The sequence below is a fragment of the Vulpes vulpes genome, chromosome 8 (assembly GCF_048418805.1).
Source record: "Vulpes vulpes isolate BD-2025 chromosome 8, VulVul3, whole genome shotgun sequence".
NCBI classification, from domain to species: domain Eukaryota; kingdom Metazoa; phylum Chordata; class Mammalia; order Carnivora; family Canidae; genus Vulpes; species Vulpes vulpes.
Window position 1 is genome coordinate 90,241,767 of NC_132787.1, and position 24,803 is coordinate 90,266,569.

The 24,803-nt window shown below is 43.4% G+C and overlaps 1 protein-coding gene across 1 annotated transcript; it reads right to left on the minus strand.

Moving 5' to 3' along the window:
* Positions 1 to 24,479, minus strand: LOC140600068 (uncharacterized). Its single transcript, XM_072767956.1, has 5 exons — positions 24,289 to 24,479; positions 20,236 to 20,314; positions 19,575 to 19,629; positions 19,265 to 19,360; positions 1 to 18,712 (listed from the first exon to the last, which is right to left on the minus strand). Exons 1-5 carry the CDS (start codon positions 24,430 to 24,432, stop codon positions 1,099 to 1,101), a joined length of 17,988 nt encoding a protein of 5,995 aa, XP_072624057.1. The 5' UTR covers positions 24,433 to 24,479; the 3' UTR covers positions 1 to 1,098.
* Between the last annotated feature and the right edge of the window lie 324 nt (positions 24,480 to 24,803).

Sequence of the window (24,803 nt, forward strand, 5' to 3'; positions counted from 1 at the left end):
GATGTTCAGAACAGCTTTATTTTAATACTCCCAGAAGGAAAAGAACCCAAATGTCCCAAGGAAGATGGCTAAACAAATTATGGTATTTGTATAATGAAATTCTATTCAGCAATAAAAATTAGTTCTCATTCGAAACCATTATTTTGAATGAAAAAAATCATGCAAAGATAGAACATACTACCTGATTTCATTATATAAAATCCTAGAACATGCAAACCACTGTATGGTGACAGAAAGAAAGGGCAGTGCTGTCTGGGAACAGGAGTAGGGAAAAGAATGGATGACAAAGGAACCCAAAAAAACATGGGGGAGGGATAGTGACTGTAGTGACACTGTTATGGTTATTTACACATGTCAAAGCTAATCAGTATGGTTTCACTCATACATGGAATATAAGAAATAGTGAAAAGGATTATAAGGGAAAGGGGAGGGGAATTGAGTGAGAAAAATTAGAGGGGAAGACAAACCATGAGACTCCGAACTGGGAAATAGACAAAAGATTGAGGAAGGGGAGGTTGGTGGGGGGGGAATGGGGTAACTGGGGGACGGGCAATGAGGAGGGCACTTGATAGGATGAGCACTGGGTGTTATACTCGATATTGAAAATTTGATTTAAATTTTTAAATTGTAAAAAAAAAGAGCTGATCATACTGTATGCTTTAAGTATGTATACTGTAAAGATGCATTCTATTGTACTTCAATGATACCTCAATAAAAGTATAAAAATTTTTAACAGGAATTAGCAGTACTCTAGGACCAAAACCCACCATCCAAAACAATGGGAAAAATCTCTACTTGCAAGACTTGCTAGTATCAAGAGGCCAATAAGAGTCAAGTCCCCTCTGACTCCTCTTAGTAAACTGTCACCATAGGAATTTCATCACTGTCAGTGTAAGACTCAAATATACCCATATTCCTTCTCATGAATAAGCATAAGCACATTAAAAACAATAATAACAACAACCAAGAAAAACAATACTGCATATGATCAGCATGATTAACATCTTGGGAATTAATCAACATGGTTAAGAAATCACTCCCCCAGGTCTCTTTTATTTTTCAAAGGATTCAACAAAAACAAGTGTTTTACAATACTTGTCAAATGAGGGTACTTGATTGCTTACAAAATCTCATTAATCCTAAACTTCGATGGCTCCTCTCAGAGGGACTGCGACATCTCCTCTCAGAGGGACTGCGACATTTCCTCTCAGAGGGGCTGCGACATCTCCTCTCAGAAGGGCTCTGACGGCTCTTTACAGAGAGACTGGGATAGCTCCTCTCAGAGGGACTGTGATGACTCTTCTGATAAGGACTGCGATGGCTCCTCTCAGAGGGACGGTGATGGCTCTTCTGAGAAGGACTGTGATGGCTCCACTGAGAGGGACGGTGATGGCTCTTCTGAGAAGGACTGCGATGATGGCTCCTCTCAGAGGGACTGTGATGGCTCTTCTGAGAAGGACTGCGATGGCTCCTCTCAGAGGGACGGTGATGGCTCTTCTGAGATAGACTGCGATGGCTCCTCTCAGAGGGACTGTGATGGCTCTTCTGAGAAGGACTGCAATGGCTCCTCTCAGAGGGACTGTGATGGCTCTTCTGAGAAGGACTGTGATGGCTCCTCTCAGAGGGACTGTGATGGCTCTTTTGAGGACTTCGAAGGCTCCTCTCAGAGGGACTGTGATGGCTCTTCTGAGAAGGACTGTGAGGGCTCCTCTCAGAAGGACCGTGATGTCTTTTCTCAGAGAGACTGTGATGGCTCCACTCAGAGGGACTGTGATGGCTCTTTTGAGGACTTCGAAGGCTCCTCTCAGAGGGACTGTGATGGCTCTTTTGAGGACTTCGATGGCTCCTCTCAGGGGGACTGTGATGGCTCTTTTGAGAAGGACCACGATGGCTCCTCTCAGAGGGACTGTGATGGCTCTTTTGAGATGGACCACGATGGCTCCTCTCAGAGGAACTGTGGTGGCTCTTTTGAGAAGGATTGTGATGCCTCCTCTCAGGGGCACTGTGATGGCTCTTTTGAGAAGGACCTTGATGCCTCCTCTCAGAGGCACTGTGATGGCTCCTCTCAGAGGCACTGTGGTAGCTCCTTCCAGAGAGACTGCGAGGGCTCCTCTCAGAAGGACTGTGATGGCTTTTTTCAGAGAGACTGTGATGGCTCCTCTCACAGGGACTGTGATGACTCTTTTGAGGAGGACTGCGATGACTCCTGTCAGAGGCACTTGGATGGCTCCTCTCAGAGGGACTGTGATGGCTCTTCTGAGAAGAACTTCGATGGCTCCTCTCAGAGGGACTGCGACATCTCCGCTCAGAGGGACTGCGATATCTCCTTACAGAGGAATTATGTGGGGTTCTCTCCCTTAAGAAGCTGTGGTTTTGCTTCTTGGGTGTGAGTTTCTCTTTAAGGTGGCTGTGTGAGGTTCTGTGAAGTGAACCATGTAGATTTCTCCCTGGGACTTGAACTCCGGTTCCTGTTTTGGAGTTCTTGGACTCCTGGCTAGAGATTTCACTTCTGTAGAGCTTTTTCTTACCTTTGCTGCTATAGTCATTTTGAACAATACCCATAGGCTGTCCAAGTGAACTGGTTTTGAAAGCGGCACTTCCTTGGGAAACTATGGGCTTAGGCAGTTGGGTACGTCTGAGTTGGAAAGAGCTCTCTCTTTCTGGTCGTTGAGCGGATCTGAATTGCTCTATTTCTTCGCATAACATGTTCTGCTTAGTGGTTATGTCTGTTGGCTTTACCTTAACAACTGACATCCTGTCTCTTTTGATATCTCTTGATAGGTAATCATTTCTGGCTTTTTGTTTTAGATGCTGGCTTTTGCTTGACCACGAATGGTCTGGCCTTGGCCTGTCCACGGGCTTCTGCCCAGCAGAAGTCATAATTCTGTGTGCTGTCTGCAATGCTTGCTTTAGGCCTTGAAAAAGCAGTTGAATGAATTTGGGTTGGGAGGATTTCTTAGATTGTCTTCTTAAAGAGGCAGAAGTAGTCTGAGATGTTCCAGTCCTCTTGCTTCTTACCTGGGCTGGTAATTCCCTAGAAGGACTCTGTATTATGCTTCTACCATTTGTGTAGAGTTTTGTGTTTTGTGTTCTGCTTCCCTTGGTGGTTCTTTTCATTGGGTATGGGTATTTTGAATTATGGGTCTTTTTGGTTTTCCTTTTAGCCCATTTTACATTCTGATTGCTTTCAGAGACACTCTCTGGTAGAGAGTGAACCTGAGTAAATTCATAGAGCCCCGGCTTTCTAATTTCTGTTTTTCCTACTAGGTCAGGGCCTCTATACTGCCTTCGCCTGATGCGGTCTTGTACAGGAGAAGGACACTGGGAAGATCCAGACTGGAAATATGTCGTAGAAGTAGGACTCTTGGAAGCTCGAGTATAGACTTTCGCTGTCCTTAGCGATGGTGATATAGAACTTCGTGGTGTGATGGGTCTGTCTCTTCTGTGGTACTTTGGGACTTGGGGTCTTTTCCCAGTTTGCAACCTAAAGCCAAGTTGCAACCTAATCTCTCCGTGGCCCTCAGGAGTGCGTACAAGGTGGAGCTGTGGATAGATAAGAAGGTAAGGTCCCAAAGTGCCCTGTAATTTATGACAGCAATTAAATCCTGCACATCGGCCACACTGTAAGCACATAGGGTATTTTAAAACCAGACCTGAAGTTAGAGGTGGAGGTACGTTTGGGGGTATTTGACTCCTTAACAGTTTTGCTGCTATTTTTAGCTGCAGATCTTGTAGCAACTGGAACTGTTCTGAGAAGTCAGTCTTGGCCTGGTGGGGAAGATAACTTGGCTTGAGACTGTGTTGGGACTCAAAACTCAAAGAGTTCTCACTCTCTTCCACTGGAACAGAATCTTTCCTGGTGAAAACTATATTGAAGGAAGACTCTAGCTGTACTGGGGCAGGAGGCTGGCCCTCTGAAACAGGTATGTGCTGAATGACGTCCTGGGATATATCAGTGAGCTTTGAACTTTTCTTTAATCTCACTCTAGTCCCAGAATATTGCTGTATTATTGAGGACATGGAGCTACGTGTCCATATTCTTAAGGCTGTTCTTTGCTCGTGACCACGACACGAAGTGTGCCTCTGAATGTAGTTTCTGGCCACTGAAGGCTGAGGAATAACACCTCGACCTCTCTCTAGCAGACTCTGGGAAGGCTTCATCAGTTCAGCTGGAACCCCAAATAAATTCTGGATAGATTGACGGATATCTCTAGTGGCTCTTTCCATTAAAGATGTTGCAGAACAAAGCTTCCTTTCCATCGTGGTTCCCAAGACATCCCCCAACATTAGCATATTGGAGAGATATTTTCGAGGTAGTCGCTGTCTCCAGGAGTGATTCTCCCAGACGTTCTGTTGTCTGCCCAGGCCAGAGCAGGTAAGGCCTCTTTGAGTTCTGGAGCCTGAGTGGAATGTCCTAGGTGGTGATCTCCAGCTTTGTGGTGGATGTTGGGATAGGCCCTGGAGTGAGTTCCCTAGCTCTTCCACCTGCTTCTTGTCAGTCGTCTTAGATATGACACCCACTCCTGAGATCTCAAAATGTGGAGTTTCTACAATGTTAGCTATCTTATCAGAGAGTTGATTGTGAAGGGAAAAGGGAAGAGTTGAAGATTGTATCATAGTAGGGTCTATAAAGGACTCTTCAGGCTGAAAAATATCTGTCCCAATGTTGTGTATATCCAAGGCCCTTGATAGTTCTGGCATCTCAAAATCACAAAGGCTTCCGAATTCTGTTTCACCAGAACTTGAGGTGAGGGAGTTGGAAGAGTTATGGGGAAATCTAGAGAAATAATTCTCTATTTGTAACTCCTCTCTTGATGTAAAATCCTCACATTCCCTATTCTGATATACCTGTCGTAGATTCAAATCCTCAGATTCCATCATTTGAGGACTTATTTTTATCCCTATTGCTTTCACAGCCTGAAGCCCTTGTTCATGAGTGAACACTGCAGGCTCCTCAAAGGGACATGCTGGCTGTGAGAGTAATTCTGCAGATTTCACATGGGTATTTGGCCTTGGAGTTAATTCCACGGGTTCTACCATTTCTTGAAGATCCCAACAATCTATTACCTCTATCGCTGATCCTAATGCTACTCCTATTGGTTCTACAACCTGAGGAATTGGCCCTGGTGCTAACTCCTCAGATTTTACAATGTGAAGTGGTGGCCATGGGATTAACACAGTCTTTACAATCTGAAAGCCTGTCAACTTCATTATGTCCAAAATTTGGTGTGTTGGCTCCGTGGTTAATTCTTTAGATTTTACACTTTGCAACCACAGCTCTGAGGTAAACTCAGAGGGTCTCACATCTTGCAGTTTTGGGGTCAGCTGAACATAGTCTATCATTTGAAAGGCTGGCCCTGGGGTTAATGCTACAGACTTCACAATCTGAAGTGGTGGCCCAGGAGTCACTTTCACATACTCAGTAACTTTTTGGGGGGCTCCCGGGGTGATTCCTATTGAGAGCGCAGCTTGAAGCTGTGTCTTTGTGGATCCTGGGACTTGATCTAGTGGCTTTGGACTAATCCTCATAACTTCTGTAATGTGAGCCGGTACTCCTGGAACTCTCTGTGAATATTTTATACTTTGATTCTGTGACTGTGGTAGCCCCACTGATCCATCCCCTGGCTGCCATGTCTCAGATGTGAGCTCTACAGACTCTGCGTGTCCTGCAGCTTGACCTGTTTGCTTTTGGAGCAACTCTAAAGATTTCCTCCTTTGAAGCCATTGCCTAGAGGTTAAACCCACAGATTCAGGAACTTGATATCCTAGCCCTGATGTCATTTCTGGAGATTCTGGAACATGATGCAATGACTTTGTAATCAGTGCCTCAGATTCTCCTCTTTGCAGTCTTTTCTCAGAGATCACCTCCACAAATTCTAGTGCTTGAGGATAGGGCCTAGGACATCTCTCTGAATATCCAGTGGTTTTACTTACTGGCTTTGGGGTCACTCCGAGGAATTCCTTCCCTTTTTGCCTTGCCTTGGAGGTCAATCCCATGGTTTCTGTAGTGTGATGCCTGGGCTCTAGTGTAATCTCTTCAGATCCTACAGCTTGCCGCAGTGGCCTTGTATGTAACTCTCTCAAATCCTTAAGGTGAGGCCGTGACTCAGAGAGCAACTCTAGAGTTTCTGGGATTTGGTAGCTTTTCTTTTGGGTTAATTTCGAGGATTTAGAGCCTTGATTCCTTAGCACTGCAGTCAGATCAACAGATTCTGGTACTTGAAGATCTCGCCTTAGAGGCACTCTTGAAGAATCCATGGCTTTACTTGTTGGCTTTGGGGTCAACTCCACAGATTTTTCTGTGGTTTCATTGCCTTGATGTGCCAACCTTTCTGTGATGTGATAAACTGGTATTGAAATCAAATTCATACCTTTAGGGACTTGATGCTTTGGTGTCGGGATCATCTCTGCACATGGTACAAACTGACGCCCTGGCCTAGGGATTATCTCAGAGTCTGTGATTTGATAGCTTCTTTTCCGATTTAGCGTCTCAGCTTTTGTTCCTTGAAGCAGCGCCCCCGGTGCTAACTCTACAGATTTTGTATCTTGCTCTAGAGAGGCTGAGGACAATTTCACATGTTTTATACTTTGCAACTTTGGATCTGGAGTAAACTCCAAAGATTTCTCATCTTGTTGCTGTGATTCCGGAGACCAATCTGAAAATTTAACGCTAGTCAACAATGGTCCTGGTGCAAACTTTTTAGTTGCCTCTGGTGCCAACACCACTGATTTCATACCTTGCCATCCTGAAGTCAGCTCTCGACAATTCGTACCTTGCTGTTGGAACCCTGGTGTCAACTCTACCGAGTTCATATCTTGAAAACATGGCTCTGGTGCAAAGGCCTCAGAGTTAGCATGTGGTGACTTGAGGCATGTTGACAACCCTAAAGAATTAGCACTCTGACAATGTGGCAATAGGTTTGATTTCAAAGATTTCACATCTTGAGAACGTGGCTCTGATTCAAGCACCACAGATTTCTGCCTGAGGCAAGAATTCAAATCCTTAGAATTCACATTTTGAGGTTGTGGTCCTGGTTTCAACTCCAGAGATTTCACATCTTGGAAACACAGCTTTGGTGCAAACACCACAGATCTCACACTATGTTGTCTAAGGTGTGAGGGCAACTCCTCAGAATTCATACCTTGAGGATGTGGCCCTGGATTTAACTCCACATATTTCATTTTTTTAAAACATGGCTCTAGTGCAAACATCTCACATTTCAAGTCTTGCAGCTCGGAGCCTGAAATCAGTTTCACAGAATTTGCACCACAAAGCAGTGGCTCTTTGTTCATCTCCACCGACTTTACATCGTTAAGCAGTGGCTCTGGTAAAAATAACACAGATTTCATACCATTTAACGGAGAGCCGAAAGTGAACACCGACTGTACAACTTGTGGCTGTGACCCACAGTGATTCTCCAAAAACTGGATTTCTGGAAACTTTGTCCCTGGAATTAACTCAGAAGATTTTACACCTTGCCAATATGCTCCAGCGTTGAACAGAACAGACTTTGTACCTTGATATTCTGATGTAGGGTTAGTTTCAGAGGGCTTTGTGCCGTGCATCTGTGGCCCTGGATTAAACTTTATGGAATTTATGCATTGAAGTTCCAACCCTGGTTTCAAATCAGAAGAATTCACGCTTTGCAGCTGTGGGCCCCAATTGAACTCCCGTGATGTTATACCTTGAAACTGTGTCCCTGGAGTCAATTCACATTTCACATTTTGTAAATGTTGCATAGGGTTGAACATAACAGATTTTATACCTAGAGCTTCTGCTCCCAGATTCAAATGAAAAGGTCCCATACCTTGACATTTAATCCCTGAAGTCAACTCAAAAGATTGTATACCTTGCAAAGGCGGCCCAAGTATGCACCCCGTAGAATTTACACATGGTAATTTTGACTCTGGATTCAACTCAGAAGAATTTACACACTTCACCTGTGGCCCAGGGTTGCATTCCATAGGTGCTACACCTAGAAACTTTGACCCTGGAATCAATTCAGATTTCAGACATTGCAAATGTGATTCCAAGTTGAACACCACAGATGTCTCACTTTGCTTCTTAGTCCCTGCATTCCCCTCAGATCCCATACCTTGACATTTTGTCCCTGAAGTCAACCCAAAAGACTGTACGCCTTCCAAAAGTGGCCCACGTTTGCACCCCATAGAATTTACACATTGTAATTTTGGCTCTGCATTCAACTCAGAAGAATCTACACACTTCATCTGTGGCCCAGGGTTGCATTCCATAGGTGCTACACCTAGAAACTTCGACCCTGGAATCAATTCAGATTTCATATCTCGCAAATGCGGTTCAGGGTTGAACACCATAGATGTCTCACTTGCAAACTCTGTCCCTGAACTCAATTCAGAAGACTTCATACCTTCAAGTTTTGAAACTAAAGTTAATTCAGAAGGGTTTATACCTTGCAAAGGTGGCTCAGGGTTGCATCCAAAAGAATTTACACACTGCAGTTTTGGTTTTGAAATAAATGCAGAAGAATTCACACCTTGCACATGTGGCCCAAGGCAGAACACCTGAGATTTTATACCTTGAAGCCCCGGCTGAGGATTCAACTCAGATTTTACACCTTTCAATTGTGGCCCAGTGCTGAATGCCACAAGATTTGTACACTGAAGCTGTGGCCCTGGATTCAATTCAGAGGATTTCCCACCTTGTAATTTAGGCTCATGCTTGAATTCCAGAAATTGCTCATACGGAAGCTTCACATCTGTGCACAACTCAGATTTTATCTCTTGTAGGTGTGGCGCAGGATTGAACTCAAAAGACTGCATACCTTGAAGCATACCTGTTCCCTTGCATAAGTCGGGAGATTTCACATCTTGCAACTGCTGCTCGGGATTGAATTCCATAGCTTTCACATCGTGGAGCTTTGTCTCTTTGCATAATTCTGAAGATTTTATATGTTGCAGATGTGGTCCAGGATTGTATACCATAAATTTCATACTTTGAAGCTCTGGCCATGGTTTCAACTCACAAGATTTCTCTTCTTGCCGCTGTTTCCCAGCTTTGAACTCGGAAGATATCACACTGCAAGTCTTTGATTTCAAGGGTAACTCAGAGGGGTTTGCAACCTGAAATTCTGGGTCATGTTTGACTTCTGTCGTTTTCATTATTCGAAGGTTTATGGACTCAGGAGATTTTGCACCTTGCAACTTTGCCCCGGGGTTGAATTTCATAGATTTCACACCTTGAAGGTGTGCCCCTGGTGTCAACATATGCAGTTTCCTGCTTTGTGACTGTGGGGCTGACTCAAACCCCAAAGATTTCACATCTTTGACCTTTGCACCGAGAGTCAATTCAAGAGATTTCATATCTTGCTGCATGGGTCTGGCAAGGAACTCCACAGATTCTCCACTTTGAAGCTTTGTTTCTGGTGCCAGCTCAGAAGACGTTACACCTTGTAACTGTGGAACAGGCTTTAACTCAACAGATTTCAAATCTCGAAGCCTGCACTCAGGTATCAAATCAGATTTCTCACCTTGTCTCTGTGGTCCAGGGTTGAACTCCACCGGTTTCATACCTTGGAACTTCCTCTTCTGGGTTAAATTAGATTTCCCACCTCGTAGCTTTGGACCATGGTTGAACTCAGAGGATTTCACTTCTTGAAGCTTTGACCCTGGGATCACTTTAGAAGACTTCATACCTTGAAAGTGTGATCTAGAACTGAACCCCGTAGATTTTGTATCTTGAAGCTTTATACCCATGATCAGCTCAGAGCATTTCACATCTTGTAACTGTGGGCCTGATTTCACAGCTGGAAACTTCCTCCCCAGGGTCAAATCAGAAGATTTCTCACCTTGTAACTTTGGATTAGGTTTCAGTTCTACAGATTTCATACCTTGAAGCTTTTCCCTTGGGATCACTTGAGAAGACTTCACATCCTGCAAGTGTGGTCCAGACTTGAAATTCGTAGATTTAATGTCTTGAAGCTTTATACCCATGATCAACCTAGAAGGTTTCATATCTTGTAACTGTGGGGCTGACTTGAAATCCACTGATTGCACCTTTTGAAGCTTTGTCCCTGATATCAATTCAGAAGATTTCACACCCCTCAACTGTGGCCCAGGTTTGAACTTCACAGATTCCACACCTTGACACTCTGTTTCTGAGATCAACTTAGAACATTTCTCTCCTTGAAACTGTGGCTCAGGGCTGGACGCCAGTTTCGTATTTTGAAGCTCTGATCCAAGGTTCAGGTCAGAGGATTTCACAACTTGCGTCTGGGGACTGGGGTCGCTTTCTTTATGTTTTACACTTTGAAGCTTTGATTGTGAGGTCCCCTCGGCAACATTCACAGCTTGTAACGATGACCCAAGCAAATCTGTAAATTTGGCACCTTGAATCTTTGTTCCTGCAGTCGGTTTAGAAAAGGTTATGCCTTCCATCTGGGAACTTGGATTTAACTCAATAAATGTCATATCTTGGAACTTTATCTCAGGTGATAACTTAGAAGATTTTAGATCTTGCCACTGTGACCCAGAGTTGAAATTCTCAGATTTCACACCTTGAAGCTTTGTCCAAAGAGTCAACTCAGATGACTTCATCCTTTTCAAGTGTCGTGGAGAGTTCAGCTCTATAGTTGTACCACTTTGTAATTGTGACACTTGGCTTAATACCCCAGATTTTGTGTCAGGAAGCTGTGGCTCTTGCGCAAGCACTAGAGACCTCACACCTTGAAGCTGTGCTCTTGGGGATGACTGTAAGGATTTCACTTCTTGAAGCTTTGGTCCTGCAGTCAATTTAGTAGATTTCCTATCATGCAAGCAAAGCCTAGATTTGAATGTCATAGATTTTATATCACAAAACTTTGACTTGGAAGTCAGGTCACATGATTTCACACTTCTACCCTGTAGACAAGGTTTCAAATCGAAACCTTGAGGCTGATGTTCCTGGAGTGATGACGAAGATTGTATATCTTGGAGCTTTGGCCTTGGAGTCAACGCAGGTGACCTTCTATCTCTTAACTGTTTCAAAGGTTTCAACTCTACAGACTTGACACCTTGAGATCGTAACCCAAGGTTTAACTCTACAGATTTCACAGCTTGGAAATCAGGTCCTGGTATCCACTGAATACGTCTCACAGTTTCAAGCTGTGGCTCTCTTTTGAACCCAAAAGTTTTTACATCTTGAAGCTGTGGCTCCGAGGTGGATGCCAAAGCCTTCCCTTTTTGCAGCTGTGGTCCTGGTAGCACCTCAGGGGTTTTCACATTCTGCAGCTGTGGCCCAAGGTTGAACTCTGTATGTGTTGCACTTTGAGGTTTTGGCCCAGGAGTCAATTCAGATGACTTCACATCTCTTAACTGTATCGAGGATTTCAACCCTGCAGATTTAACACCTGGAGAATGTGACCCAAGATTTAACTGTACAGATTTCACAGCTTGGAAATCAGGTCCTGGTATCCACTGAATATGTCTCACAGTTTCAAGCTGTGGCTGTTTTTTGAACTCAATAGTTTTTACATCTTGAAGCTGTGGCTCCGAGGTGGATGCCAAAGCCTTCCCTTTTTGCAGCTGTGGTCCTGGTAGCACCTCAGGGGTTTTCACATTCTGCAGCTGTGGCCCAAGGTTGAACTCTGTATATGTTGCACTTTGAGGTTTTGGCCCTAGAGTCAATTCAGATGACTTTACATCTCTTAACTGTATCGAAGATTTCAACCCTGCAGATTTAACACCTGGAGAATGTGATCCAAGATTTAACTCTACAGATTTCACAGCTTGGAACTTAGGTCCCGGTATCCACTCAATATATCTCATACTTTCAAGCAGCGGCTCTTGTTGTAACTCAAGAGTTTTTACACAAAGCTGTGGCTCTGAAGCTGACTCTGAGGGTTTTACTTGGTGCAACTGGGGCCCTGGGGCCAACTTACGAGATTTTAGGCTTTGCAACTGTGGTTCAAGGTTGAATTCCTTAGGTTTTAAACCATGAATATTTGATTCAGGAGTCCAATCAAGTGATTTTATATCTTCAAATCCTAACTCAAAATTGAGGTCTTCTAATTTTCTGCCTTTAAATTTTAGTTCTGGAATTAACTCCAAAGACATCCCATCTTCTGCCTTAAGCCTTCTCTTCAATTGCCCTGAATTCCTACATTGCTGCTTTGATGAGATTACAGATATCTTGCCATCCTGTTCTGGCCCAGAAGTTAAATTCATGAGTGCCATCCCTTGAAACTGTTGGCTTGGGGCTAAGTCGACAGAGTTCACTCCTTGAAACTTTGCTCTTCTGGTCACATTCCCAGATTTTACTTCCTGCTTCTTTACCCTTGGGGTCAATTTCACAGATTTTACATGTTGCAGCTCTGAATCTGGAGTTTCCTCTACAGATTTTAAGCTTTGATGCTTTACACATGGGGTACTGTCGACAACTTTCCTATCTTGCGCTTGTGGGTCTAAAGTCAATTCCTCAGGTTTCACATCTTGCGGTTCAGACTTTTGGAGCAATGGTCCTGGAGCAAAAGGCACAGGTTTCTCACCTTGCATCTTTAGCCCAAATTTCAGTTCCATGGTTTTCACATCTTGCGGCTGTGTTCTCGGGACCATCTCCACTCCTTTGAATTCTTGAATTCTTGCATGCAGAGCCAAGTCAGGTGTTGCAACTTGAAGCTTAGTATCTTTGGGGTCTTTCACAGATTTGACATGTTCTATCCCTTGCACAGTGTTTGTCTCCATGGATTTCTCACCTTCTAGCGGTGGACTGGGGGTTAACAACATAGATTTCCTACCTTTTAGACACTGTCCTGTAGCTAAGGCCACAGATTTCACATCTTTCAGCTCTGAGATCAACAACTCAGATTTTAAACCTTGATGTTTTGAGCCTGGTGTCAGCTCCATTGGTATCACGCCTCTCACGTGTGGCCCTTGGATCATTTCAGAAGATTTTATAGCTTGTAAATGTGGTCTTCCAGTCGACTCAGAATAGTTGACTCTTGGCAACTGTGACTCAGGAGTCAACTCCAGAGATTTTGCATCTGGTTTCTGTGGTTGTGAGACGAATTTATAAGGACCGTTACCTTCCAAGTTAGACATTTGGCCCACCACGAAATGTTTTATGCCTTGAAACAATGTCTCTGGTACTAATACCTCAGGCTTGACCACTTGCTTTTGAGGTCCTGGGGACAACCCCATAGGTCTTATTCCTTTCATCTTTGGCTTTGGGGTCAACTCAAAAACTTTCACATGCTGTAGCGGTGGCCCTGAGTTTAACTCTGAAGATTTCACACTGGAAGGTTGACTTCTTGATGTCAGATCACAAAATTTGATATCTTGTAGCGATGGCCCTGAGCTAAGCCCCACCTGTTTTAGATCTTGAAGCCCCGAAGACATCTTTGCTAATTTAGAATATTGAAGCCCTAATTCTGGGGTCATCTCCACAGAACTCACACCTTCAAACACTGATCCTGGGGTTTCCTCCCCAGATTTGACACCTTGAAGCTTTGGCCCATACGTCAATTCAGAAAATTTCACCTCTTGCAGCCTTGGCCCTAGATTCCGTTCCTGAGACTTCACACCTTGATACTGTAGTTCTTTGGCCAATTTCATAGATTCCATGCTGTGAAACTGTAATCCTTCAATAGACGGAAGAGATTTCATATTCTCATTCAAGAGCCCTTGGTTTGGTTGCAAAGATGATTCTGTTGCAAATCCTATGGACTGTATATCTTGAAGCTGTGTTCCTGGTACACACTGCACACGTTTGAAACTTTGATGCTTTGGTTCTGAGGTCAAATATGAAAATCTGACATCTTGCAAGCGTGGTCTTGAGTTTTGTTTCACAAATTTCATACTCTGAGTTTGTGATTCTGGAGTCAATTGTACAGACATAACACTTTGATGGTTTGGCCCTGGGATTAAATCTAACGATCTCATCTCTTGCACTGGTGAACCTGGGGTCAGTTCATCAGATTTCACACTGTGATGTGGGGATCCTGAGATTAAATCTACAGGTTTTTCTCCTTGAAGAAGTGGCCCTGGGGATAACTTTGAAAATCTGACACTTTGTAAATGCAGCGCTGGGGTCAATTTCACACCTTGAAGCTGTGCCCCCTTAGTCAAGTCTTCTGATAGTATACTTTGTAGTACTGGTTCTTGTACCAGCTTCTCAGATCCTACCACTCCAGTAGTAGCTAGCTGTTGAATTACATTAACATATTCCACATCTTGTAATTGTGGCTCTGGCTTCAGCTGCATAGACTTTACTCCCTGGAGCTGTGGCTCTGCGGTCAACTCCATACCATGTCGTTTTGCTCCTGTGATAAATTGTTTAGATCCTTCCATTAATGGGGATGTTCCAGGGGTTGACATCACAGATTTCAAATTTTGCAGTAGTGGCTCTGATTTCTCATATTGCATCCCTGGTCCTAAAGTCAGTTCCGGAGATCCTTGCACTAAATATGGTGGTACTGGCATTGTCTCCTGGATATTTTCAACTTGAAGCAATGCCAACCCAAAATTTTCTGTATTTTCATGTTCTGACCTTACGGGCATCTCTGAAGGCTCGGTAACTTGACAATGTGGCTTTAGAGTCATTCCTGTGGATTCCATAACTTGACCTGTTGGTTTTTGTGTTAATGCCATTTGGAGCAAAGCCTCAGAAGTCAGCCTCTCAGTTTCTGTGCCTTGATGGCCTGGTCCCAAGGTCATCTCTGAAAACTTTTGAAAATGTGGCCTTGGCATCATCCCAGCAGGTTCCGTGACTTGCTGTGGGATTAACTTCACAGATTCCTCCTCTTGTGGCCAGATCTCAGAAGCTAAAGCTGCAGAGGCTGTGTCCTGATGCCTTGATCTAGAAGTTGAACCCAGACATTTCATTGCTTCTAAGTGTGGTTCCATGGTAAGTTTCCTTGATTCAACATGTAAGTGTGTTTCAGGAATTAACCTCCCAGATTCTTCCAGTGGTACAGTTAAATCCACAAATTTATTATCATGCATTAGTCGCCCTAGAGTCAAGGTCTCAGGTTTTGTATGTTGGGGCCGTGGTCCTGGGGTCAATGGCCCAGATTTCACACTTTGAAATTGTGGTTCTGAGGCCAACTCCTTATAGTTCATAAATTCTGAATATGGTCCTAGATTCAGATGAACAGACTTCATACCTTGAGACTCTGGGTTCATCACTTCTGGGGTCAGATCTTGAATCTCTGATCCTGGTACCAACTCTGGAGATTCTTGTATTATGTGTTGAGACATCCGAGTCTCCAAGGCTTTTACGCCTTGGAGCATTGTCTCAAGGGCACCTTGGAATGGCATTGAGTTAATCTGCATAGATTCTAAAGTCTGGCTCAATGGCCTTGGAGTACTTCCTAAAGATGATTGTTTCAACTCCATAGATTCCTTCCTCTGGTGACAAGTGTCAGAGGTCAACTCTGCTTCTGCTCCTTCGTATCCTGGCTCTGTGATCATTCCTGAAGATTCTAAAGCTTGATGCCATGGAGTCAATCCTTCAGGATCTATGGCTTCATGATTTGGCTTGAGGTTGAGCTCTACAGATTTCACTGCTCGAATGCGTGCCCCTGAAATCGGCTCCTCATATTTCATACCTTCCACCTGTGTTTTAGGAGTCAACCTTCTGCATTCTACCATTCGAGGAATTTTCACATTTTTAAGTAAGAGTGCTGGAGCTCTCTCCTCTGGTCTTTCATCAGGTAACCATGGCTCTGGGGCCAACTCCATGGATTTCATGTCTTCCTGTAGTGGTCTTAGGGTCAACTCCACAGCTTTTACATCTGGAAACTCTTGTGGCACGGCCAAATGAACATATTCCAGACCTTGCAACTGTGGACTGGAGGTCAACTCCATTGATTTCCTACTCTGTAACTGTGGTGCTGGGGCTAACTCAGCAGATTTTCCACTTTGTTCTTGTGTTCCTAGAGTTAAATGAATAGATTGCAGACCTTGAAGCTGAGACGTTGGGGCGAACTGCACAGAATTCCCACTTTCCAGCAGTGGAATGGGTGCCAACGCATCAGATTTTACAATCTGCAGTTGAAGTTCTGGGGCCGATTCTATAGAGTTCACAGTTGGGATCAACTGTCCATATTTTGCCATTTGTGGGATTGAACCTGAGGTTCCGTCTATAGGTTTTACATTTTGTAATCCTGGGGATAACTTCATGGAATCCACAACCTTAAGCTGTGGCATTGGCTTCACCCCCAAATATTCTACATCTGGAAGTAGTGATGTAGTGGTCAATACTGCAGAATCTGTGACTTGATGCAGTGGCTCTTGATTCATTCCCTCAGATGCTGTACTTTGACCCAGTGACCTCGGGACTCTACCTAAAGATTCCATTATTTGATGATGTGACTGTGTCACCTCAGTTAGATTTCTGACTATGGGGTCAGAGGCCAACCCTCTAGTTTCTATAGTTTGGTGGCTTTGCCTTGGACTCATCTCTGAAGGTTCTAAGATTTGATCCCACGGGGTCATCCTTGAAGATTCTATGACTTGATGAGATAGGCCTGGGGTTAATGCCATAGTTTCTGTGCGTTGATGATATGGTTGTGGAGTCATCCCCACAGAGTCCAGCACCTGAATCCATGACCCAGGGGTCAACTCCAGAGGTTCTTTGGCTTGAGGTACTGGCCTTGAGGTCAAATCCGGAGTTTCCACAATTTGTGATTGTGATGCTATGATCATTCCCATGGGTGACCCCAGGGCTACTGGAGTTACCTTTAGAGAATGTACGGATTGATGTGATGGCTTTGGAATCACCCCTACTGATTCTGTGACTTTAGGTCGTGGCTTTGGAGGTAAACCCACAGTTTCTACAACTCCAGGTGAACCAATAGTAGTAGGAGAGCCGGAAGTCAAACCATCTGGTTGAGTCACTCCTGGGGTCAAATTTGCAATTTTAGACTGTGAATCTCCATATTCTATAACATGTGACTGTGCTGATGGAATTATCCCCATGAAATGCACAGCTTGTAATAGTGCCACTGGAGTTACTTTTGTGTAATCTGTAACTTGATGCAATGGAGTGGAGTTCATTTCCAGGGATCTTGTGTTTTGACACACTGGTCCTGGAGGAATGTTCAATGGTTCTATGGCTTGATTTTGTGGCCTTGAGGTTATGTCCACGGATTCAGCAACTTGAAACTGTGGCCCTACAGTCATTTCCACAGTTTCCACAACTTCATGTCCTACCTGTGGACCTATCTCTCCTGGTGGCATGACTTCATGATCCAACGATGTGTTTATATCCCCAGACTCCATGGCTGGATACTGTGCTCTTGGGGTTATTCCCACTGATTCTATGATATGTGAATGTGATTTTTTAATCATCCCGATAGAATCCATGACTTGAAGCAATGCTACAGGAGTTACCTTCACATTATCTGTGACGTGATTCAGTGATCTGGAGGTCATCTTTGATTCCATAACTTGATGCTGAGGACTTGATGTTACCTCCACTGATTCAGTGATTTGATATGATGGTTTTGTGCTTACACTCACTCTTTTCATCGTTTCCACTGGTTTCCCAACTTCATCTGGTGGCTGTGGGAACAAACCCACAGATTCTGTCACTTCTGAATGTGATTCTGGGATGATCCCCATTGAATCCATGACTTGAAGTAATGCCAATGGAGTTACCTTTATGCTATCTGTAACTTGATATGATAGCCTTGGGGCCAACTCCACTTTAGTCACTTGGGTCTCATGCTGCTGCATCCTTTTTTCCGGAAAACCTATGACCCTCTGCTCTCTACTAAGCTCTAGGGTGTGTTTTGGCTCCTTCTGCAGGAAATTGGTTTCCTCTTGAATTATGTCAACTCCTAAACTTTTGGGAGGTGGAGTGCCCAGTGATGTAACTAAGGGCCTGGATTCAACGATTTGGGGGCCATCCCCCAGTTGTGACAGCCTACCTGGGATAAGTGACTGTGAAATTTTTGTTTCTGTTCTATTCAATCCAGATTCCACTCCAATATTCACATGGAGCTGGAATGATGGACAGTTTGGGGATTTATTGTTGATACTTTGTTCAGTGCTTTGATGGATAGGCATAGATACCTGCATTTGAGGTTTCTCTGGTTCAGCGACTCCTCCTTGTGCCTCAGTTAAATAATGCAGCATTTCCCATGATTCCTTCACAGTCAGAGGAACTGTTTGTTCCTTCAAAGTACAAACCTTCCAAGCCATATGTCCTTCTAACTTCCACCTAGCCAAAGGAGAGAGCCGGAGTGGAGCCCGCCCTGAGAATCCTGGTCTTGCCTTGCAAATAGAATTTGACCCATGATCCAATGTCAAATGACTCTTGCTCCCTCTCCCATTCTTTGTTTGTTCTTGTTGACAGAGATCTGGGGATTCAAAAACAGAGCTGATAAAAGAGCTTTGAGACCTTAATGGTGAAAGAGCTGCCAAATCCTCCAAAAGATTTGATTTCTCAAGCTGTGAGAGTTGCAAAGGGGGCAGGGATGTGCCTTGGTTCCTGAGCACAGAAGACTGGTTTTTGGGTAAAATAGGTAAACTATGGCTCTGGAGTTGCCAGGTTGTTCCTTCAGAAATGACAGAAAGGTGTGACAGGCTGGAGCTGTTGCATAATGATTCAGAGGAGATGCTGTGATCAGTAGGATGTTTTGCCTTCTTACAGCCACAACACGGTAGAACAGGCTCCTGAGACACAAGCACAGAGGAGGTGGAGGAAGAAATCATATCCGAAGATTCTTGCAAACACGAGTGCATAAGACTTGATCTAAGAAATAAAGAAATATTCCATTTGCTTTGAAGCAGGAGAAGGTAGGAAAAGTAGGAAAAGGGAAAGATAATGGCCATTTCAAATGTAAAATATTTTGACCTGAGGGAGTACAACAACAAAAGAGGTTGCTTTCCCCAACTTCAATTACTTATAGAAAGAATTCCTCTACCAGGAGGAAAGGGAGGCCATTGTCTCCATTGCAATCAGAAATGATTCATAAACCAGTTATTCTTAAACCTTTGAACTCAGAATTTATCCCCACTATCAAAACTAACAACCAACCCACTAACAATCTCTCTTTTCCCTCTCTCTTTCCCTCCCCTCCTTCCCTCTCTATAACCCTTCCTCCCTTCAGTCCCTTCCTTCCTCTCTCTTAAAAGTTCTACCAGCTTGGGGGTACCTGGCTGCCTCAGTCAGTATAGCATGCAATTTTTGATCTCGGGACTGTGAGTTTGAGCCCCACATTGGGGGTAGAGTTTCCTTAAAAAAAAAAAAAAAAAAAAAACTTCCATCACTTTCAACCCCCACCCAGAAACTACCTTCCCTGACCTTGTGCATTCCAGATGTTTGAAGATCTGTTGAAGACTTCTGTTCATTGACCAGAGTATATATTCCTGGGCCCATCCCACAGGGAGTCCTGAAAAGCTGGATACAACAGAGTGTGTCAGTGTAATTGAAGTGATATTAAAAGTACTAATAAGGAAACCAATAAGAAGAGTGGCTTAAGTTAGAAAGGAAACTACTATCACAGTCAGAAAAGTAAAACAGTACTAGGTATCTTTCTCCTAACTTTACAGGGTTTATCAGTACGGTAGGCTGAAGAAAGAAAGAATAGATAGTGACGATCAATTTTACTCACTTTGTCAGGTTAGCTTCAGAGCAACCCATTCTGAGATTTTCTTCCCACTGGGAAGCTGGGAGCAGAGGTAAAGAATCTGTTAGAATCATAATTATTGATACCACCTAGTTCAAGCCACTTGTTTTACAAAGAAGAGAACGAAGGTGAAATCGTAAGGATCATAAAGTTAAGTAGTGATAGAGCTCAGACAAAATGTAGGTCTAAGTTTTTATATTTTAAAATATACTATGCCGCCTTTACCATGTAGTGGGTGTAAGTCATTGGAAACAGCTGGAACAATCATGGTAGTAGGGAGTTGGAGTAAGGGAAATAAATCTGTAATACATATTTTTTCCTTCAAAGGAGTCTATTCAGTGTCTATCGCAGGGGGAAAATGTATCGAAACTTCCCCCACTAAAGATCTCATCAAATTTCTTTCCTGATACTTTGAGTGTTGAATAAAAGGAAATTAGGAATGAAACCATGAGGAACGGAAGCATAGAAAGAACTATAAATCAGTTTACGTCTCTTTGGAAGTTGCCAGAAGGAATTTAGCATCTTTGGAGATGTTAGGAAGAATAGGCACATTTCTTTCACTTATACAATCTTTTTCAACCTCCCTCCCTCTACCTGTTATTAAAGTCTACGGTCTAAAAGCAGACCCACTGTTGATTTGTCATTAGCCTTGAGCTAAAGAATAAGGTATAAGATCTCTGACCTGTGAATTTCTGGATCTTTTTCAATTTATGCTGCCTTGAAGTCTAGAGGGGCACAAAAAGAAAAAATAAAACCAGAAAATGTTCTAGGTTAGAGAATTTATCAACAGCACATTTCGTCTTACAGATACAATTATTGATCCAGTTGGTAACCATAACCACAGCAACAATTACCACCCCATTCACTTATTCATAAATCATCTAAAGAGCGCTTACTAGCTTCTAGGCATTATGTTAGGTACCAGGACTACAAAAGTAAATGAGATCCCTGTATTCTGGGAACTCACATTACTGGGGAAAACAGATGTCTAAACGGCTAAGTTACAATATCAGGTGGTAACAGAAATATAAAGGTTAGGGAATAAAGAGGACAGTGGTTAACTGCCTGGGAAAAAAGGAAAAAATTACTCAAGAAATTGCCAGTTGAACTGGAGTTTAAATTATCACCAGAAGATTTTTAGGTAAAGAGAGAGCATTCCAGCCAATGGGAACATCACCAAGAAGATTATAAAGTCATGATTTGTTGGGTGTACTTTTGCTAAGTAGTGAGAGATAAAACTAAAATATAGGTGGAAGCCAAGTTGTTCCAGGTCATTTATTTATCTATCTATCTATCTATTTATTTATTTATTTACTTATTTACTTATTTACTTATTTATTTGACAGAGAAGAGAGCACAAGCAGGGGGAGGGCAAACAGAGGGAGAAGGAGAAGCAGGTTCCCACTTGAGTGGAGAACCTATTCCATCCTAGAATCCTAAGATTATGACCTGAGCCAAAGGCAGACACTTAATCAACTGAGCCACCCAGGCACACCCCAGATCATTTTAAAGACAGAAGTGATATGTGTTGCCATTTCAAATATAATAATTTTTATTTCTTCCTTTTGATTCAGGACATCAGTCTCTGAGAGTATATTAAAACAGCCTATAGAATTTTATTCATAGTATTAGCAAATGTTTTAGCTAAGCAATCCGATGTTGGATAGAAGTGTTGAAAGTAAGATCTCCCAAGAACACTAAGGTGGTTTAACCTAAGGAAGTAAACCAATGTGATATACCACATTAATAACACAAAGAGAGCAGCACCTGGGTGGCTCAGTGGTTGAGTGTCTGCCTTTGGCTCAGGTTGTAGTCTCAGGGTCCTGGAATCGAGTCCCCTATCAGGCTCCCCATGAGGAGGCTGATTCTCCCTCTACCTATGTCTCTGCCTCTCTGTGTGTGTCTCGAATGAATGAATGAATGAATGAATGAATGAATGAATAAAACCTTTAAGAAATAACATGAAGAGGAAAAACCTGAACAATTATGTCAACTGATGGAGAAAAAGCATTGGCAAAATCCAACACTCACTCATGATTTATAGAAAATAGAAACACTCAACAAACTAGGGTTCGAAGGGATGTCCTCAATATGGTAAATGGTATTTATGAAAAACCCTCTTCTAATATCATTCTTCACAGTGAAAGACTGAAAGCTTTGCCTTTAAGGGGGGGAACAGACAAGGATACTCACTTTCACTACTTTTCTTTAATATTGGACTAGAAACTTCAACCAGAGCAATTAGGTAAGAACAATAAAAGCCATCTCTTTGTAAAGGAAAAAGTTAAACTATCTCCATGTCTATTCACAGATGACAATCTTGTTGTCAGAAAATCCTAAGAATGCACACACAAAAACCCAATTAGAGCTAATAAATGAATTTAGAAAAGTTGCAAAATACAGTAAATCAGTTGCATTTTTAAAAAGATTTTATTGATTTATTTGTGAGAGACCCAGAGAGAGAGAGAGAGAGACAGGGGCAGAGACATAGGCAGAGGGAGAAGCAGACTCCCCACAAGGAGACTGAGGTGGACTTGAGCCTGGACCCTGGGATCACCCCCTGAGCTGAAGTCAGACGCTCAACCACTGAGTCACAAAGGCGTCCCTGACATGTTGTTTTTAACTTGCTTTAACTTCAGAGAACAAACTGATAGTCACCAGAGGGGAGGTGGGTGGGGGACGGGTATAAATAGGTGAAGGGGATTAAGAGTACACTTATCTTGACAAGCACGGAGTAATGTACAGATTTGCTGAATTACTATATTGTAAACCTGCAACTTACATAACACTATGTTAACTATACTGGAATTAAAATTTTTAAGTAATAAAATAAAATTTTCTGTTCTGAAGAAAGAAAGTGGTCTGTGGCCTAACAGCAGTAACAGAACCTGGGAACTTATTAGAAAGGCAGACTCTAATCTGCCTTTAGAGATTGGGGGGGCGGGGGGGCCTCAGGGGTCTAGCGCCGCCTTCAGCCCAGGGTGTGATCCTGGAGTCCAGGGATCAAGTGCAGGGATGGAGTGCCGGGATCAAGTCCCACATTGGACTCCCTGCATGGAGCCTGCTTCTCCCTCTGCCTATGTCTCTGCCTATGTCTCTCTGTCTGTCTGTCTCTCTCTCTCTGTCTCTCATGAATAAATAAATAATATCTTCAATAAAAATAAAATCACAGGGTTAACCAACTGAGCCACCCAGGCACCCTCTGCCATTTTCTTTTTCTTTTTTTTTTATAAATTTATTTTTTATTGGTGCTCAATTTGCCCACATATAGAATAACACCCAGTGTTCCTCCCATCAAGTGCCCCCCTCAGTGCCCGTCACCCAGTCATCCCCACCCCAGCCCACCTCCCCTTCCACCACCCCTAGTTCGTTTCCCAGAGTTAGGAGTCTCTCATGTTCTGTCTCCTTTCTGATATTTCCCACTCGTTTTTTCTCCTTACCCCTTTATTCCCTTTCACTATTTTTTATAGTCCCCAAATGAATGAGACCATATAATGTTTGTCCTTCTCCGATTGCCTCATTTCACTCAGCATAATACTCTCCAGTTCCATCCACGTCGAAGCAAATGGTGGGTGTTTGTCATTTCTAATGGCTGAGGAATATTCCATCGTATACATAAACCACATCTTCTTTACCCATTCATCTTTCGATGGACACCGAGGCTCCTTCCACAGTTTGGCTATTGTGGACATTGCTGCTATAAACATCGGGGTGCAGGTGTCCCGCCGTTTCACTGCATTTGTATCTTTGGGGTAAATCCCCAACAGTGCAATTGCTGGGCCGTACGTAGGGCAGATCTATTTTTTTGGGGGGGAGGCAGATCTATTTTTAACACTTTGAGGAACCTCCACACAGTTTTCCAGAGTGGCTGTAGCAGTTCACATTCCCACCAACAGTGCAGGAGGGTTCCCCTCTCTCCACATCCTCTCCAACATTTGTGGTTCCTGCCTTGTTAATTTTCCCCATTCTCACCCCTCTGCCATCATCTTTCAATTGCATATGGGATTAATATTTATCAGAAGCATTCAGCCTGGCATTCAAAGCCCTCTACAATGTCATCTCTACCAATTTTCTGAAATTTTCTCTCATTGGGCTCCCTATTCTACACTCCATCCTCATAGGTGTCCTCTCTACAAACACATCCAACACTCTTCAGCTTCCCATGCTTTTTCTCAATCCATTCCCTACATCAGGAAAGTCTTCACTACTCTCTTCCATCCACACTATCCACCTTCAAAGCCCTACCCTTCGTCTGAAGCATAATTCAAACCCGAGCTCTCCAGAGGCATTTTATAGATCTCCCTGCTTCAAAACACTCCACCTCCAACGTCTGCAGCAATATTTATACTTCTATTAACTCATCACGTTCTCTTTCCTTGGATTATATATACATACCCATACCCATTTGATCATCTCCCCCACTTCACCTCGAGCTCCTAAAAGGTGGGAGATGGTGTTTTATTTTTCTTCAATGTCTAGTATGCTACCACATATAATAGGTGCTCGAGGTTTGTTGAAACAATCTGAAAGGAACAGGATCGAGCATGACTTGTACTTATGGAAAGACATGCATAGGAACGATCTCAACTCCCCTCTTTCCCCAGCCAGTTCCTCTCATGGCCCAAGATGTGCGAGTTGCCATGGCTTCCGGGGCAGAGACAGGGAGCAGTGAATTTCAAGGGAGGGTTGCATTACATACCTTGGAGCCTGTCTTGGTTGCCACCTGCTTCCTGCTCTGTTTCCCAGAAAAGAGTATCCAAAGTCTCCATGCAAGGAAACCAAATAATAGTAGAAGGCTGACATACGGTGGAGGCGGCATGGCCAGCCCCCAAATCAGTGCCATTACTCAACCCAATGCTCCTCTCAACCCAATGCTCCTCTCAGCTCCTCTCCCTCAAGGCTGTGTGTGACCCCATATGACGTCACAATGGAAATTTCAAGGTAAACCTGACAGGGCCCAGCCGATATCCGAGCTCCTGGCCTCTCTCCTCTTAGCCATACCCATCTGCTGCCCTTTTTTGCACCTGCTCACGGGTTCTGTCCTGACAATCAATGCTCAGGGAAGGCCTCCTTTACAATTCTACTAGGATTTGGCTGGACAACTTGTCATAAAGTAGAGAATATGGAGTCAAGATTTCAAAGGCTCCAAGTCGCCTGTCTTGCACTAAAGCATCTTCTCTGGAAACAGGCATTCCATAGAGGTTCAGGTATGGT

Excerpts from the sequence above, each read along its gene's own strand:
- LOC140600068 (XM_072767956.1), bottom strand. The coding sequence starts at position 24,432 with ATGGCACTGATTTGGGGGCTGGCCATGCCGCCTCCACCGTATGTCAGC. Across the intron at positions 19,630-20,235 it reads CTTATTCTTTAGCTCAAGGC|CTTCCCAGTGGGAAGAAAAT; the intron begins TAATGACAAATC and ends CTCTGCTCCCAG. Across the intron at positions 18,713-19,264 it reads AAACATCTGGAATGCACAAG|ATCAAGTCTTATGCACTCGT; the intron begins GTCAGGGAAGGT and ends TTTATTTCTTAG.